Below are 14,400 nucleotides of genomic sequence, written 5' to 3'. Positions count from 1 at the left end.
TCATATCCCTCTAAGAAAATCAGATTTGATTTTATTTAAAAAGATTTTTTTTTAATGTTTTTTGCTTTTTCCCCACATCTTCCCTCCAGTCCTGAGGTTTTCCTAACGTCATCATTTATAATTACATAAAGGTTGCTGCGTGTATTAGTAAAGTGAAAGTGTTTTGGTGTGTGGCTCGTCTCCTCTGCATGTAAATGTGTGCGCTTTGGCCAACAACTCCCTCAACTTTCTCAGTCTCTGAAAGTTTTCACCATTCATCCGGGGTTATTTCCATTCTGCCGTCCAGGGAGCATTCATATGCAGATAGAGCCGACGGGAATGATATATCTGCACATGTTCACACCTCGCCCACATCCCTAATATGTCTGCTTACACACACACGCGCGCACACGCACACACACGCACTCACACACACACTCCCCCTGGTACACTCACTCACACAGAAACTCGCATGGATGAGTCCGTGTAGAGACGAAGATAAATGAAGTATTGGCTATTTGCTGTTGCAGCTATGTCGGGTTATGTTTTTTTTTCTTTTTGTTGCAGGCGTACTGCTTTGTGGGTGCTTTGTGTGCGTGCATGCATGTGTGTGTGTGTGCTATTATCTCTGACCTGTGTTAAGCAATGTCCAGAAACAATAGGGATTAGTCCAGTAGACCAAACTGATGTGATTTACTATTAATGTGATGCTCCTCCGAGGTCATCCTGTGTAGGTCTGAATGTGTGTGTTAAATGCTGAAAAACAGCCTACACACCAACAACTCTCATTCACACATCCAAAATCCCAACCACACGCTAGCTCACACCAACGCTAGCATACGCCAACTCCTGCCACAACAGAGGCAACCGGCGCGTTTTTAAAAGTGATGTCCAACTATCTGTCGCCCATGTCGGTTATTAAATCATTCCTGTGTGCATTAGTGTGTGTAGAGCACGGGTGAGCGCTAATTTGCAAGGGTGAGGGAGTGACTTTGTGTGCTATAAATCTGCCTGCGCGCGTGCTGCGGCGCTAAATCTCTCCTGTCACTGCTATGACTTAATGCCTGCTGCTAGATCTATAAATGTTACCAATTAAGTGTGTGGTTGTAAATTCCTACAGTAAACTAATGGAAATGAAGCCTTTAAATCTTTGACAGTGACCCAAGTCATCACAGATTAGACATGACACATTTTACAGAGTGATAAAACATGTTTACGCTGCCATTAAACGAAGATGTGTCGGAGGCTATCTGCAACCAAAATCTGACGGAGCATTTAGGAAGTGCAGCTGAGGGAGAGTGGTTAATATCTGCTGCAGGAGTCAGATATCTTCTGTTATCTTTTCTTGATATAAATGTGTATTTTTTTAATGTTTTTAGATTAACATCTAAAATAGCATATAGCATGTTTTCTTACCTTTAACGTCTAAAGACTGTGTAAAGAATGTACATCAGTGATGCTACTGGCTGGTAACACAATCCTTTGTAAAATTGGTCAAATCCATTTAACCAGTTGCTTTCCTGTGTCAGACCAAACTTTTCAGCAAGGTCAAAGGTTAACCTTCCCACCTACCTACTACTGTACATTCCACCTTAACTGCTTACCTACATTCTGATCTACCTACTAAATTTATACTTGGCAAATGAAGGCTTGGGAACTAAATCTTTTTTTTTTTTTTTAATTAATATTTTGGCAGAATGATGTGTACTAACCCTGGATGAAGTAGTAAATCCCTCTAAACCACATGACACCAAGAAGCTGGAGGAGCAAGAAAACAAAAGATTAGAAGAGAAAAGAAGAAGAATGTAGAAGAAAAGAGTAGACGAGGGGGGCTGAGAACGCGGGAAGTCCATTTGGGGAATCGCCCTTGTCATTTTCAGCGTTGACCTTTACATCTCAGCTTCTTCCTTTCCCATGTCTTCCGTCTACAATTTGTTTTTTTTCTCCCCCCTTTCAGTTGACCTCATCTTACCCACCGCTGCATACATTCCTCTTTCATCTCTTCTTTTGCCCTCCTTCTTTCAGAACTCTGAATGTTTATGGACCTCCTCACCTCATATTTGTCTTTCATTATCACTTATTATTATATCTTCTTCATGGGTTCAAGTTTTACGTTGTATTCTGAGATGTTAACTACAATATATATATATATATATATATATATATATATATATATATATATATATATATATATATATATATATATATATATATATATATATATATATATATATATACACACAGACTTTGAAAAGCTATTTGCAGTCGTTGATTGCTTCTAGATTGAGACACAAAACCCCAAACAATTTCCAAAGAAACAATATTCCCCGTCACCTGCATTTGTCTTTTCCTGTTTGTTTCCTTACACCCTCTTATTTTCTTCCGTCATCTGCACATTTCATTTTCCATACAGTTTATTTTTCTCCAACTCATGCAGGTATTTTTGATGATTACTCATGTTTTTTTCAGAAACTTTGAGAGAGCAAAGTTGTCGAGCAGAGCGAACAGCGTGTGCATTCAGACTGCCGGTCTCACCTCTCTGCCTTCTCTCCCTGCCAGTGGACGGATGCATAGACTGGTCGGTGGATCTGAGGGAGTACCACGTCCTGGCCGGCGAGCCCGTTCGGGTCAAATGTGCCTTGTTCTACAGCTACATTCGAACCAACTACACCATGGCCACCAACGCCAAGCTGCGTCTCATCTGGTACAAGAACAAAGGAGATGCTGAGGTAAGGCAGCTCATTCAGAACGACGAGAAACCAGGAGTAAGAAAATAACTAAAAGAGTTTTGCAGAAGTATTCATACCTCACATTTATTCTATTCACAACTAAAATGGGTTTCCTTGTGATACATCACAGGTTTCTAGGGCCACATGTGTCTATTTTGGCTCTTTAACATGAATGATATAAAACAGAACATTCAATCGCAAACACTGTTCCAAATATCAAATACAATTTAATAAATGTTAGTATGAAAGTAATTAAGTGCTGTTTGTTGTTGACTTTTGATGCAATATTGACGTTCACACCAGTGCTATGTTTAACATTAGGCCACAAACTTATGTGCTTTTCCTCAGTACTTTGTAAAATAATGTATTCATTTTCTCTCTTTTTGTAATTTGAGGTTCTTTGTAGTAAAATCTAAAGATAAATTTGAAATTCTAATTCCTGTGAAGAAGTTTACATAAGTAAAAACCTTTACAGACTTTTTTTTTCAAACTTGCTTGGGAGTCTAATTTTGACAGATTTAGTACAGATTTATTTATTAGTTTAGTTTGGCATTTCCGTAGACATTCTATAGAATACTTTTTTTGCTTCAAGTACAGCAAGAACAGGTGATTCTAAAAAGTATTAGCTCAGAGGTGCTAAATGTAAATGCAAACCGCACTTTTCAGACTTTTATTGCTAAAAATGTATGAAATTAATTTCATACATTTCATACGTCAAAATATCTCAGTGATTTCCTCATTTCTGAATTATGCAAATAATTTGAATCCTTCTGTCACGTAAATTTCAATATGGCATGCCAAAAGTGTCAAACTTTGAAGACGTATGAATTATTTTGCAAAGTTTTGTAGGTGGAAAAATCTGTCATAAACACTGTAAGTCTAATTTTTATACATTTAATGTACTTGCTGTAACATGAATTGTCCTTTGGGACATGAACAAACCTGAAGCTGAAGCTGAAACAGTAATTTCTTCAGCTAGGTTTATGTTTCATGCTGGGAAAGAACAGCTGATAGACTCTCACTCAGATAATAACCTGAAACCTACAGGAGCTGTTCTTTGGTGCGTCACATCTCAAATACAGTGAAGTAGTCTAAGTTAAATCACTTTTTCATCTAATTTACGTTGTAATCTTCTTTGGGTTTAATCATCATTGCTTTTAGGTCAAAAAATTTTTGTTTTTTTTTTCCTGGAAATTCAGCTTCTTGTTATCCTTTGTAATGTCTCCTGCAGGAGCCCATCATCTTCTCCGGTCACAGGCTGAGCAAAGAAGACGACTCCATCTGGTTTAGATCTGCTGAAGTGGAAGATAATGGCTTCTACACGTGCGTTCTAAGGTACCGTATCTGCACGCCGGGGAAAGACTTTTGCTCTACCCTGGAGGAAAATCTCCGTCTCTCCACCCCAGACTCTCAGATGAAGCGTGATTCAGGGTCATCTCTGGGTCAGGTAGATGCATCGCTGATGACGCCTTGTGAATGCCACAGCCAAACCGCTCCTCTGCCCGGATGGGGAGCAAGGTCAAAGCACGCTGAGCAGAGAGGCGTTTTGTTTTCCGAGTTCGGGATTCAGTCTGAGCATAATGCAGGTGGTGAGACGGAATAATCACGCTGAGTTTCTGGAATGATAAAACCTTTTTCTGGACCAGTTGTGACCCGATTCACTGCTTTCTTCTCACTTTTAATGGAAAAAAGCGGTGACATCTTTTTGACTTTTTTTTTTTTTTAATTAACAAGGGAGGGAGTCACTATACCGAGGGTGTTTAAAGTGCGGCGCGTGGGCCATTTGCGGTCCTTAGAATGATTTTGAGCAATCCTTGATCACAATTCAGGAAGCTTAAATTGATGCAAATACACTTTTAAAACAATGTTAGGGTGCAATTCTGTCTGATTCTAGGCCTGTCAAAAAAAGTTATATTTTAAAATGTTAGAAAGGAAAATGTAAGGTGATTTTAGTTTATCTTAATAGTAGAAAGGACAACAAACATCTTGAGATTTTCATTCAAATGGACACAGCCATTTCTCTTATTTGGTTGAAATACAGAAAGCATAACGCACTTTGGAAAAAAAGGCAAGAGTGAGCTAGTCATCTGTCAGTTTTCCTCTGAACAAGTTTTCTACTTGGAGTAGGTTTCCATTACCTTCTTTCAAAAAAGTCAGATAATTGCTTTCATTTTGATTGGCTGGAGTGTGGCAGGAGGAGGGGCTTAGCCAGAGCTCCATTCCTGCCAGAACCTCAACTGTGTTCATATTTAGATTAGAAGGTTACAAAGTTGGACATAGTGATTAATCATGATTAATTACAGCACTATAGTCTGATTAATCTGATTATATTCTTTAATCATTTGACAGCATTGTTTTTTTATTGGTCTGATATAAATTTCTTAAATATTGTGTTTTCATTAGTTGCAAGTGTAGCTAATAGGAAAAAAGGCAAAAAAAGAAACATCAATTTGTGTCTAATTATTACAGGTAATGTTTCACTTGGTGAACTACAATAAATAAACTTTTCAATCATCTCATTTATCAAACGTGTTTATATGGATGTAAATTAAAGATAGATTTTTTTTTCTAAGTTTTTCAGTCTGAGATTAGGCTTCTGCTTTAGAAAATGAATTCATTAAGTAGAATGTGAAGTGCCGTAATTTTGTCATTAAAACAAACAATCTCTCAGGCTACAACACGTTTTTGTTTTCACACCATAATTCGTTCTAAAATAGTTTTTTTTCCCTTCTTTTCTGAAGCAAATCTTTTCTCTAAACGTGCGACAAATGGGTTTAATCTGCCAGATGGAGGAAATCCTGCCAGTTTTGCAAATTGTTCATTCACAATATGGCTGCTGGCAGGACAACAGGCACTGGCATGGCTACTGTGGGGCCACTTCAGGGACATGTCTGTGTGTTTGTAACTGCAGTGGCAGAAACCTATGTAGAGCAGTCAGCTTTGTAGCCGACAACAAAGCTTTCCTTCTTGTTTACCTGCAAGTGACTGACGGGTGTTTGGATAAAACTGATGGAAAAAATGCGATTCACAGAGGCTCATATAGTAAATGAATCAAACTCATTTAGTTGTGTTACTTTAGTGGACTAACTTAATTGTTTGAAGCATTAGTAATGGATTAATTTTTCCATTAATGTCAAAAGATCATGTACTCTTTCATTTCCACTTCCTGTTTTTCCCAAGCAGTGTTATGTAAAATAGACTTTTTTGATCTTTACATCATGTTATAATATTATTTCCTCATCAAAAACATACCTGGAGTGTCGCTTTGATTCTTTCACGCATGTTTGAGAATCCTTTAATCTCCATGGCAACCATTCACATGTTCAAAACGCCTGGGAGGACCTAGCTCTGCCTTCTTGGACGAAGCTCCTCCTCTGAACTGCAGTTCCCAAGATTCCAAGCTTCCTTCTCCCCCAGCAACTCCTTCACTCAGCTCCTTCAGACTAGCCAGAAGCAATTAGCAAACACCTGGTGGCTGTGCTCATTATAGGAGCTACTTCTCAGTGAAACACTGATAGAAATGTTGTTAAAGGGTTATAGGTGAGCCATGTTGATAATTTCCTGAAGTTTCAGAACAAACAGAAGCTTCTTAAAGAGACAGAGGCCCAATTTCAAGGTGTTTAATTGTAAAGTTATACTTGATATATGCAGCATTTTTTAACAACTGTAATTAGTTACTTCATTATGCTACAAAATGCCACTACGTGCCTGGAAAACACATAACACTTCCCCATTAATGCTCCTCCCATTCCCAGTCTTTGGTTCTCCACGTCACCGACCTGTTCCCTCTTTCCCTTCATCCGTGTCGTCTTCCTCCCTCCCTCCCCTCGACCTGCTCCTGTGCCATCCTCCCACCTATTCCTGCCATAGCCTGACACCTATCCTCCGTAATAAGCTCTCTCTCTTTCTCTCTCCCTTTCCCATTTCTCTCTCTCTCTCTGTCTCTCCCTTGCTCTCTCAGCATGACAACCTAATTAGGACTTGGTGTCTGTCATTGTCTCAGGGCCTCTTATTAGCGCACACACATGCACGGAAGCAAATCACCTCCTATCCTAGCAGGGAGCCTCTGACTGGATACGGTTATATCACTAAAAGGCCGTATCCAGTGTATGAAAATGGGTAGTAAAAGGGCCGTGAGAAAAACCCGAACATTCAGAGCAATTTATTGCTCTTGATCTGATTTCTATTGCTGTTGCTTTAAGGGCGCCGACATGCGTTTCCCTGTTTGTACCCTTGCTACAATAAAACAAAAAGAAACGGCTCTGCCGAGTAGATTTTGTTTTGCTTCCTGACGCCCTGCGCTGACTGGCATCTGTTGAAATTGGATTAATAAAAGGAAAGTGAAAATACCCAAAGCTCTAGAAGGTTGTAATTTATAGCTCTTGATTATAATTTTCTGAAAAACTGAGTTTAAAGATAGAAAGGAGAAACATGTTCACAAATATAACGTCTGTGTGTAGTAGAAAGAGACGGGGCCAAAATCACCACTAAAAATTGGCAAAAGCCACTTAGGCCATTATTTTAGGAAGAAAACTAGAAAATTCTTTCATACATTTGAGGTATGCAGAATAGATATTTGGCAGATTAAAGGCTACAATATGTAAACGTATCTGAAAATATTTTAAGGAGAAGTTATCCGTTTACAGGAGTCCATTTTGTAGCCACTGTAACCTTGGTAATTTATACTTAATAAAATGGGTCAAAAATGTCAACTCCATTATCATTTTGTCTTTTTTTTTTAATGTTATTGAAATCCTGTTTTATAGCAGCTAACCATAGTCTTGCTCATATTGTAGCTACATGTAGAAGTATGGTAAACTGGTAAACTCTGATCTAGTAGACAAAATTCTCTGTTTTCTAATTGTAAATGAGAGCACTCAAACGTTACATGTGGAGTTCCTCAAGGCTCCATTCTAAGGCCTCTTTATTTTTTAAAATCTCCACAATCCATGTGGTTCAGATTATGATGTATTACAATCATCTCACAGTGTCTATTCTGATGACATAACTTTAGATCTCTCTTGCACAACGTAGCTATTAATTTGCAGTCTTGTGTTCTTTTGAGTTGATCACACACTTTAGTAAATTCACGTTTGCTCACATTCTAGTTTGTAATTATTCCTGGATGTGGAATTGTTTGGGGTCTTTTTTTATTGTTATAGTTTTTATGAACTTTTTTCTTCCAGTCTCTGTGTTCAGTGAATTAGCTGCTCTCTGGACTCACCTGCTTTGCGTTCCAGTAATCGGCCTCCTCAGACTTTAAGCGCCTCTCTTCGGCCACCGTTTGTAAGATCCTTCTGTTTGCTTCTGCCCGTTTCGTTCCTACTTCCTGAGCTTCTCTGCGCTCCATTTTGAATCCAGCATTACTCATCCTCTCATTGCTGTAACTTTTGTTCCTGCAGTTAACATAGAAAAGATGGAGGCCGTTATATTCCTCTGAACAATGTTTGGACCTTAAATTGCTTTTGCTGACAGCCAGATAAACGCCTCACCAATTGTCCCTGCTGACTCTTATCCAACAATTACTTTGCTTTTTTTATTTTACCTAAAAGATTTAGAGAATAAGACAAACAGTATTTGATTCTGCCTCATGAAAACAGTCCCCTGTGCTTTCAGTCATTAGTGCATCTGCAGTAGGGTCTCTTAAATTGAGTTTAAAAGTGTTTGACAAAAACCGTTTGTCATAAATTCACAACTTGCTGCATTAATTTGGTTCTCAGGAGATTTAGTACTTAGTAAACACTTTGCAGACCCTGATTAAGTTTTAGCGGGGATTACCGAATAGGCAGTTGATCAATGACTGTACAGTGGTTTATCATAAAACTTCTGTCTTGGTTTTACAGGATGCCAGTGATTTATCATAAATAAAAAAACTCAATGTCAGACTGGAAAAATGAATATGATTTTGATATGGTAAACTGATCTAGATCTTAGCTAGTAGACATTTTTTCTGCTTTCTCATTGGAGAACACACAAAGATCAGATGTGGAGTTCCTCAGGGCTCCATTCTCTGGCCACTCTTTTGTGTTTTGTTTTTTAAATCTACATAATCCCTTTGGCTCATATTATGTAATACTACAATTAATTTTACAATGTCTGTGCTGACATAAGTTTATATCTCTTTTACACCACTTAGCCCTTATTTACTATGTTTATGGGTCAGAATTTCTTGCAGTGTGATGCAGAAAGGTTTGGCAGCATTTCAGATAATTGAACCAAAAAAACTAATCGATCATTGTCCATACCAGCTGATATGAAACCCTTATTCTGTGATTTGGGTCAAAGCCTAAAACAACTTTGACAGAAATATTTTTTTGTCAAACATCTTGCCATAAGACAGCAGAATAATACTAAGGAATGAAATTAATTATTAGGCAACTTTCTTGTATTGAATATTATCAATGTAAGTACATGCAGACACACATTTCACAAAAATCCTTCTTACATAATTCAAAATGAAAAAAAAAATCTGAAAAAAATTACTGCAAACTCAGTAAATGAAATAACAGGATTTCTGGCATAAACTGAGAAACGATATAGAGATAAGATAGAAATTGCAGAGAAGCAGAAACATTTGGCGAAGTAATTTGGGATGGGGTAGGGAGATGGGAGCGAGACACAGACTGTAATCAAAAACACAGTAATCAAACAGGAGAGGCAGAGAAAGAGGCTAAATAGACAAAACCCAAAACAGAGGAGAGCCGACAGAGAGAAGAAGGAATTAGATGGACAGACGAGGGTGAAAAACAAAACAAAACAAAAAACCATTTTCTCTGCAGGTATTCTCTGCAGGTACAGGGAGCTCAGTGGGGGAAGAGGGCAGGGCATGCGATGACCGTTCAACACCCTCCTCACACACATTATGATTAGGACCACAGTACACACCGCTCACAGACAGACATTACTTAAACTGAAATTGAGACACACAGTGAGAGCTCCCCGTTTCCCCTCAGGCTACGATGCTACAAGATGGACTTTGCACCAGGCCTCCATCCTGGAACACTTGATTGTCTATCAGACTGATTCAGGGAGGAAATCAGAAAGCTCACATACGGAGGCACACATAGAGAGAGGGATGGAGGTGGATGTGTCACAACTCAGCTTGATTTCAGAAAGAAGAGCGGCAGTATTTGAATCTGTTGAGCTCAACCAGGTAATCTAATTAAAGGGGCAGTATTATGTGTTTTCCAGCCATGTAGTATCTTTGTATAGTACAGTTTGTGTTGCCTTCAGTTGCTTTCAGATTGGGCCTCTGTCTCTTTAAGAAGCTCTTGCTCTTTCTGAAGCTCCACCTTCAGGAAGTCGTCATGCTTCTGTATTAACCCTTTAACAGTGTTTTTTTTTTTACCAGCATTTCACTGAGACGTAGCTCCTATAATGAGTTTAGCTGATGTGCTGTTTCACTAGGTGTTTGCTAATCGCTTCTGGCTAGTCTGAAGGAGCTGAGTGGGACAAAAGCCCAGAAACTGCAGCTCTGAGGAGGAGTATCGTCCTTAAAGGCGGGGCTAGGTCCACTCAGGCGTTTCGCACAGCTGAATGGCTGCCACAGAGATTAAAGGAACATGTATAAGAGTCGAGGCAAAACTCTTGGTAAGATTTAGAGGAGGGAATAACATTATATCACAATGGAAAGTTCAAAAATATATATTTTACATAGCAGTGCCCCTTTAAAAATGTAAACTAATGTTTGCAAATGAAGACTTAATGTGTTTTTAGGTCTTCCATAAACCTTATTAATAATCCATCAAAAGAGATAATGGGATTTGGGAGCTAAGTGATGCTAAACCAGAGTTAGATTAATTATCTTTAATCTGACCTTCCTCTTGCATGCCGCCCACAGATTTATGTCCGATCTTCAGCTCTGTTGGAAAACTAACAGAGCATGAGACAGACTAAATTTGACTAAAAATAGATGGATGTGTCAATCTTTTGGGAGTTTGACACCCCTGCTTTATGCCAATGGAAAAACTAAACCTGAAATTACAATCAGAGCAGCGGAAAGGTGGCGAGAGGCTGTTATTGTGATTCCAGTTTCTACTGAGTCCAAATGTTTACTCACATGGAAAACACGGAAACCCTTCTGAATAAAACAATAAATATCTCAGAGTCTGGTCGAAAAAGAAATAATAAAATGTAAATGTGTCGCAAAAGTTGTCATAATTTTCATAACTTTTTCACATATTTTGAAAAAAAGGCAGCACACTTTAATTTACTTCATTGGGATTTTGTGTGTTAGACTCAGTAAGTAGAGCATAATTAAGTGGAGGGGAAAATTAAATCAATTTTTTAAATGTTTTATGTTATATTTATATTTAATATTATTTTTTATATTGCTTTATGATTTTTCAGATCTGAAAAGTTTGAGTTTCAAGTAAATTTGTCACTTTTTACAGCAATTAATAAACCAAGAGTTTTTAGTTTATTTTTCTTTCATCTTCCCTCATCTAATACCTGAATATTTTCCGCCTTTGTTATTTGCCAAAAGGTTTTAGCTGAGTTTGATAAGAGATAGTGTTTAAAAAAAACATTTTCAAAACTCTCCTTAATTAGATTTCATTTTTAGACTTTGTCCATTCTATTGTACCTCTGGCTGTATGTTTGTTTCTATTGTATTTACAAAGTTTATTCTTATTTATTCTCTTTGTGAACATATTTGTTAGTTTAAAAAAATCTACAGCAAACATTGAACAAGTTGGTTTTGCTTCAAAACTCACTAATCATTCATCTGATTTGAGTTCCATTTTAGCCAGGGACCGACAATTTTCACTTGCTGTCTAAATTATAAAACATCTACATTTTGTTTACTAAATGAAAAAAGAAGCCAGTCTGCTTGGAAGAGGACACTTTTACCCAAAACTGTTCAAAAGTTCACACCTTAAGCTGCCAGGCCGCCTTTCTGCTCAGGAACATCCTACATGAAGAACGGCAGAGGCAGGAAACAAAACGGAAGGCAGAACAAAAATAATAAGTGTTAGATGGTGAACAAGGAAGTGTTAGATTAGACACTTCATGCCGTGGCTCTTGTCTATGCACTTCTGCACGTCACATTAGATGGAAAAGAAACACATTCGCTTTAAAACTGAGTCAGTGGCTGAAAATATGTCTGGCTTTTTGGCATGGTGACTTTGTATTTTTGGTGCAGTCAAAATGACCCCCATTACTGAATGTTTGCACATTTATTTGATGACGTGGTGATTGGTTAGAGATTTTTCTGATGTCAAAGATTAACTAGGAAACTTTTTAGTGAAATGACAAAAAAGTTGGATGGTATTATGTTTACACACACAAAAAAAGTTTTATAGTTTCGTTTGACCAACTTTTATTTTTATGCTTATACTGTATTTCATACTCTGGGCTTTTTAGGCGTCTCTCAAAATCTATAAAAACGGAAAATCAGTCATGACCATATCATGTGGAATTGAGCAGATATTTCTTGGTATGGCTCCATTAGTTTTGTACATCTTGGAACTACAAGTTTTGTCCTTTTTCTTGTTGCAAAAATGGCTGAGTATCAACAATAGTTGCCTTGCAATCAGAAAGTTCCTGGTTGGATTACAGACGTTTCCCTTGTCTTTGGGTAAGGCAGTTCTCCGTAAGTTTCCTCCTTACCTGCATATTGGGTTATGAACGTGTGCACGTTTCTGAATAAAATTTTCAGAGTGAAAACAGCTTTGACTGATGACCAGAGCAAGTTTATACAAGTTTAAAACATTGGATTTTTACAAATGCATGCAGCATTTTTCAGATTGTTAGTCATCTTTTAGCATTCTTTCATTTCCACTTGCCTTTTCCTTGTGGATCTCAGGCATGTTCACTGTTTCATCAGCCATGTGGATTAAATACAGTATGACTTGGTTGCAGAAAGGATTGTTATGTCGGCTAATGCAGAGTAACACATTTACTGGCATTTTAGGCCGCTTCTAGCACTCTAATAAAATGACATTTTTATAATAATTTACCATTTTAAGATGACTGTGTTGCATTATCTTGACACAAAGGTCACATGTTAGCATTTTCTTAGCATGTGACTTTTTGGAAGATGTTTTAATCAAAAAGTTTTTAGCAGACTTTATAAACAGTCGGTTTTGGTTTAACATGAGGAGGACGTCAGGACTTCCACCAGCAGGACAGTTTTCAGCACAGTAGAGAAGCTAACAGGTCTGAATCAACATATAAAAACATCAAATCTGGGATCAGAAAACACACACATGATTTTAGAAGAGAGTGGTAGATTGATATTTTCCTTGGATGCTGAATTCTTGCTGATAGTTCTGAGGGTGGTTGCATGTCTAATGGCTGGTTGACTACAGAAAGGAAATGGCGTTTTGTGTGCTGCAGTTTCCCTATTTAACCCATTCCAAAATAATTTAACCTGGTAAACATAGAAGAAAGTTTCTATGCTTACCTTTGGAACGCCACATGAATGGTTCAGTTCTTTGTTAAAGCTCCAGTATGTAACTTTCATACAAAATGTGCTTTTTACATATTTGTTAAAATAATCTTTATGTTGTGACAGTATCAGACAGACAGTCTGTGGGGGAAAAAAGAATCAAGCTTCTCTCGCCTCTCGCGGTGCTAGCTGCAGAAATACACAGCTAGGTCAGAAAACAAGAGGGTGATTGACAGCACTAAAACCCTCCTCCTGTAATTGGTTTTGACCTGCAGATCGCTATAGCAACCTAACTAATGCATAGAGATAGTTTTAGCAAATAAGTACAGTTTTTGTTGTCAAGGTTGCGTACTGTAGATTTAACACATTTTCACGAAAGTTTTAAATCATTTTAATTACTCTTACAATTTATTCTTGTTTAATTCAGAAAATGAAAATAACTGACTTAAAAACAGCCTCTCACTAACTACGGTTAGACCATTTTATTGATCCATCTACCAGTCTCTGACATCGCTTGTCTCACCCCTTACCTCCAGCTGTAAGACATTTCAGGATTTTCCCTCATTTACAACTTATTTAAAGTAATCCCACTGCATCTCAAAAAGATCAAAATCTGAGCTTAGGAATTTTGTTTTCTTAAAATTATGTATTTTCCAGGTACATGGTGTCATTTTATAGCACAATCAAGTAACTGTCATCTCGAGTTGTTAAAATATACTATATGTATCATATATGACTTAAAAGAAATTTAACTTTGTAATTTAACCCCTTGAAATTGGGCCTCTGTTGCTTTAAGAACTCTGCCTTCAGGAATACATGAACATGGTTCTTCTATTAACCCTTTAGCAACATTATTATTGATGAGTTTCTTCTATCATGAGCTCAGCAGATGCGCATTTCCACCAGGTGTTTGCTAATTGGTGCTGGCTAGTCTGAAGGAGCTGAGTGGGATTGTTGTTCTTTGAAGCAGAAGCTCTGAAGTTTGGAAACTGCAGCTGTGAGGAGGAGCTGCACCTCAAAGGCGGAGCTTGGTCTACCGAAGTGTTTTACGCAGCTTAACGGTTGCCATGGAGACTGACAGATTTCTCAAACATGCATGAAAGAATCAAGGCAACACTTCAAATATATATTTTTTTAACGATGGACAGCTCTAAGACCTTCCTGACATTTTAACATGATGTAAAGCTTTTACAACCTACTTCCATTTTAATCCTTGAATGGAGTCCTTCATGGGTTTACTGATATGTTTTGGGTCCATATTGTGATGAAGGGTCCAGTTCTGCGTTATCCTGTTTTTTTCCA

At 37.8% G+C, this 14,400-nt stretch overlaps 1 protein-coding gene across 2 annotated transcripts in view; it reads left to right on the top strand.

Annotated features, from left to right (window-relative positions):
- Window positions 1-2,375: 2,375 nt before the first annotated feature.
- Window positions 2,376-14,400, top strand: part of il1rapl2 (interleukin 1 receptor accessory protein-like 2) — a 143,934-nt gene continuing 131,909 nt past the window's right edge. Inside the window, exons 1-2 of one of the 2 annotated variants that reach the window (XM_088009800.1) lie at window positions 2,376-2,708; window positions 3,940-4,043. In XM_088009800.1, the coding sequence (XP_087865926.1) occupies window positions 2,436-2,708; window positions 3,940-4,043 (377 nt within the window). In that variant the 5' untranslated portion in view covers window positions 2,376-2,435. Of the gene's footprint in view, window positions 2,709-3,778; window positions 4,044-14,400 lie in introns of those variants that run through there. The other variant, XM_088009799.1, reaches the window with a different exon arrangement.

The sequence above is a fragment of the Poecilia mexicana genome, unplaced genomic scaffold (genome assembly GCF_051168715.1).
Source record: "Poecilia mexicana isolate PSO_F unplaced genomic scaffold, ASM5116871v1 scaffold_10, whole genome shotgun sequence".
Classification (NCBI taxonomy): Eukaryota; Metazoa; Chordata; class Actinopteri; order Cyprinodontiformes; family Poeciliidae; genus Poecilia; species Poecilia mexicana.
The sequence above is the reverse complement of the archived record's forward strand: the minus strand, read 5'-3'. Positions and strand labels throughout refer to the sequence as shown.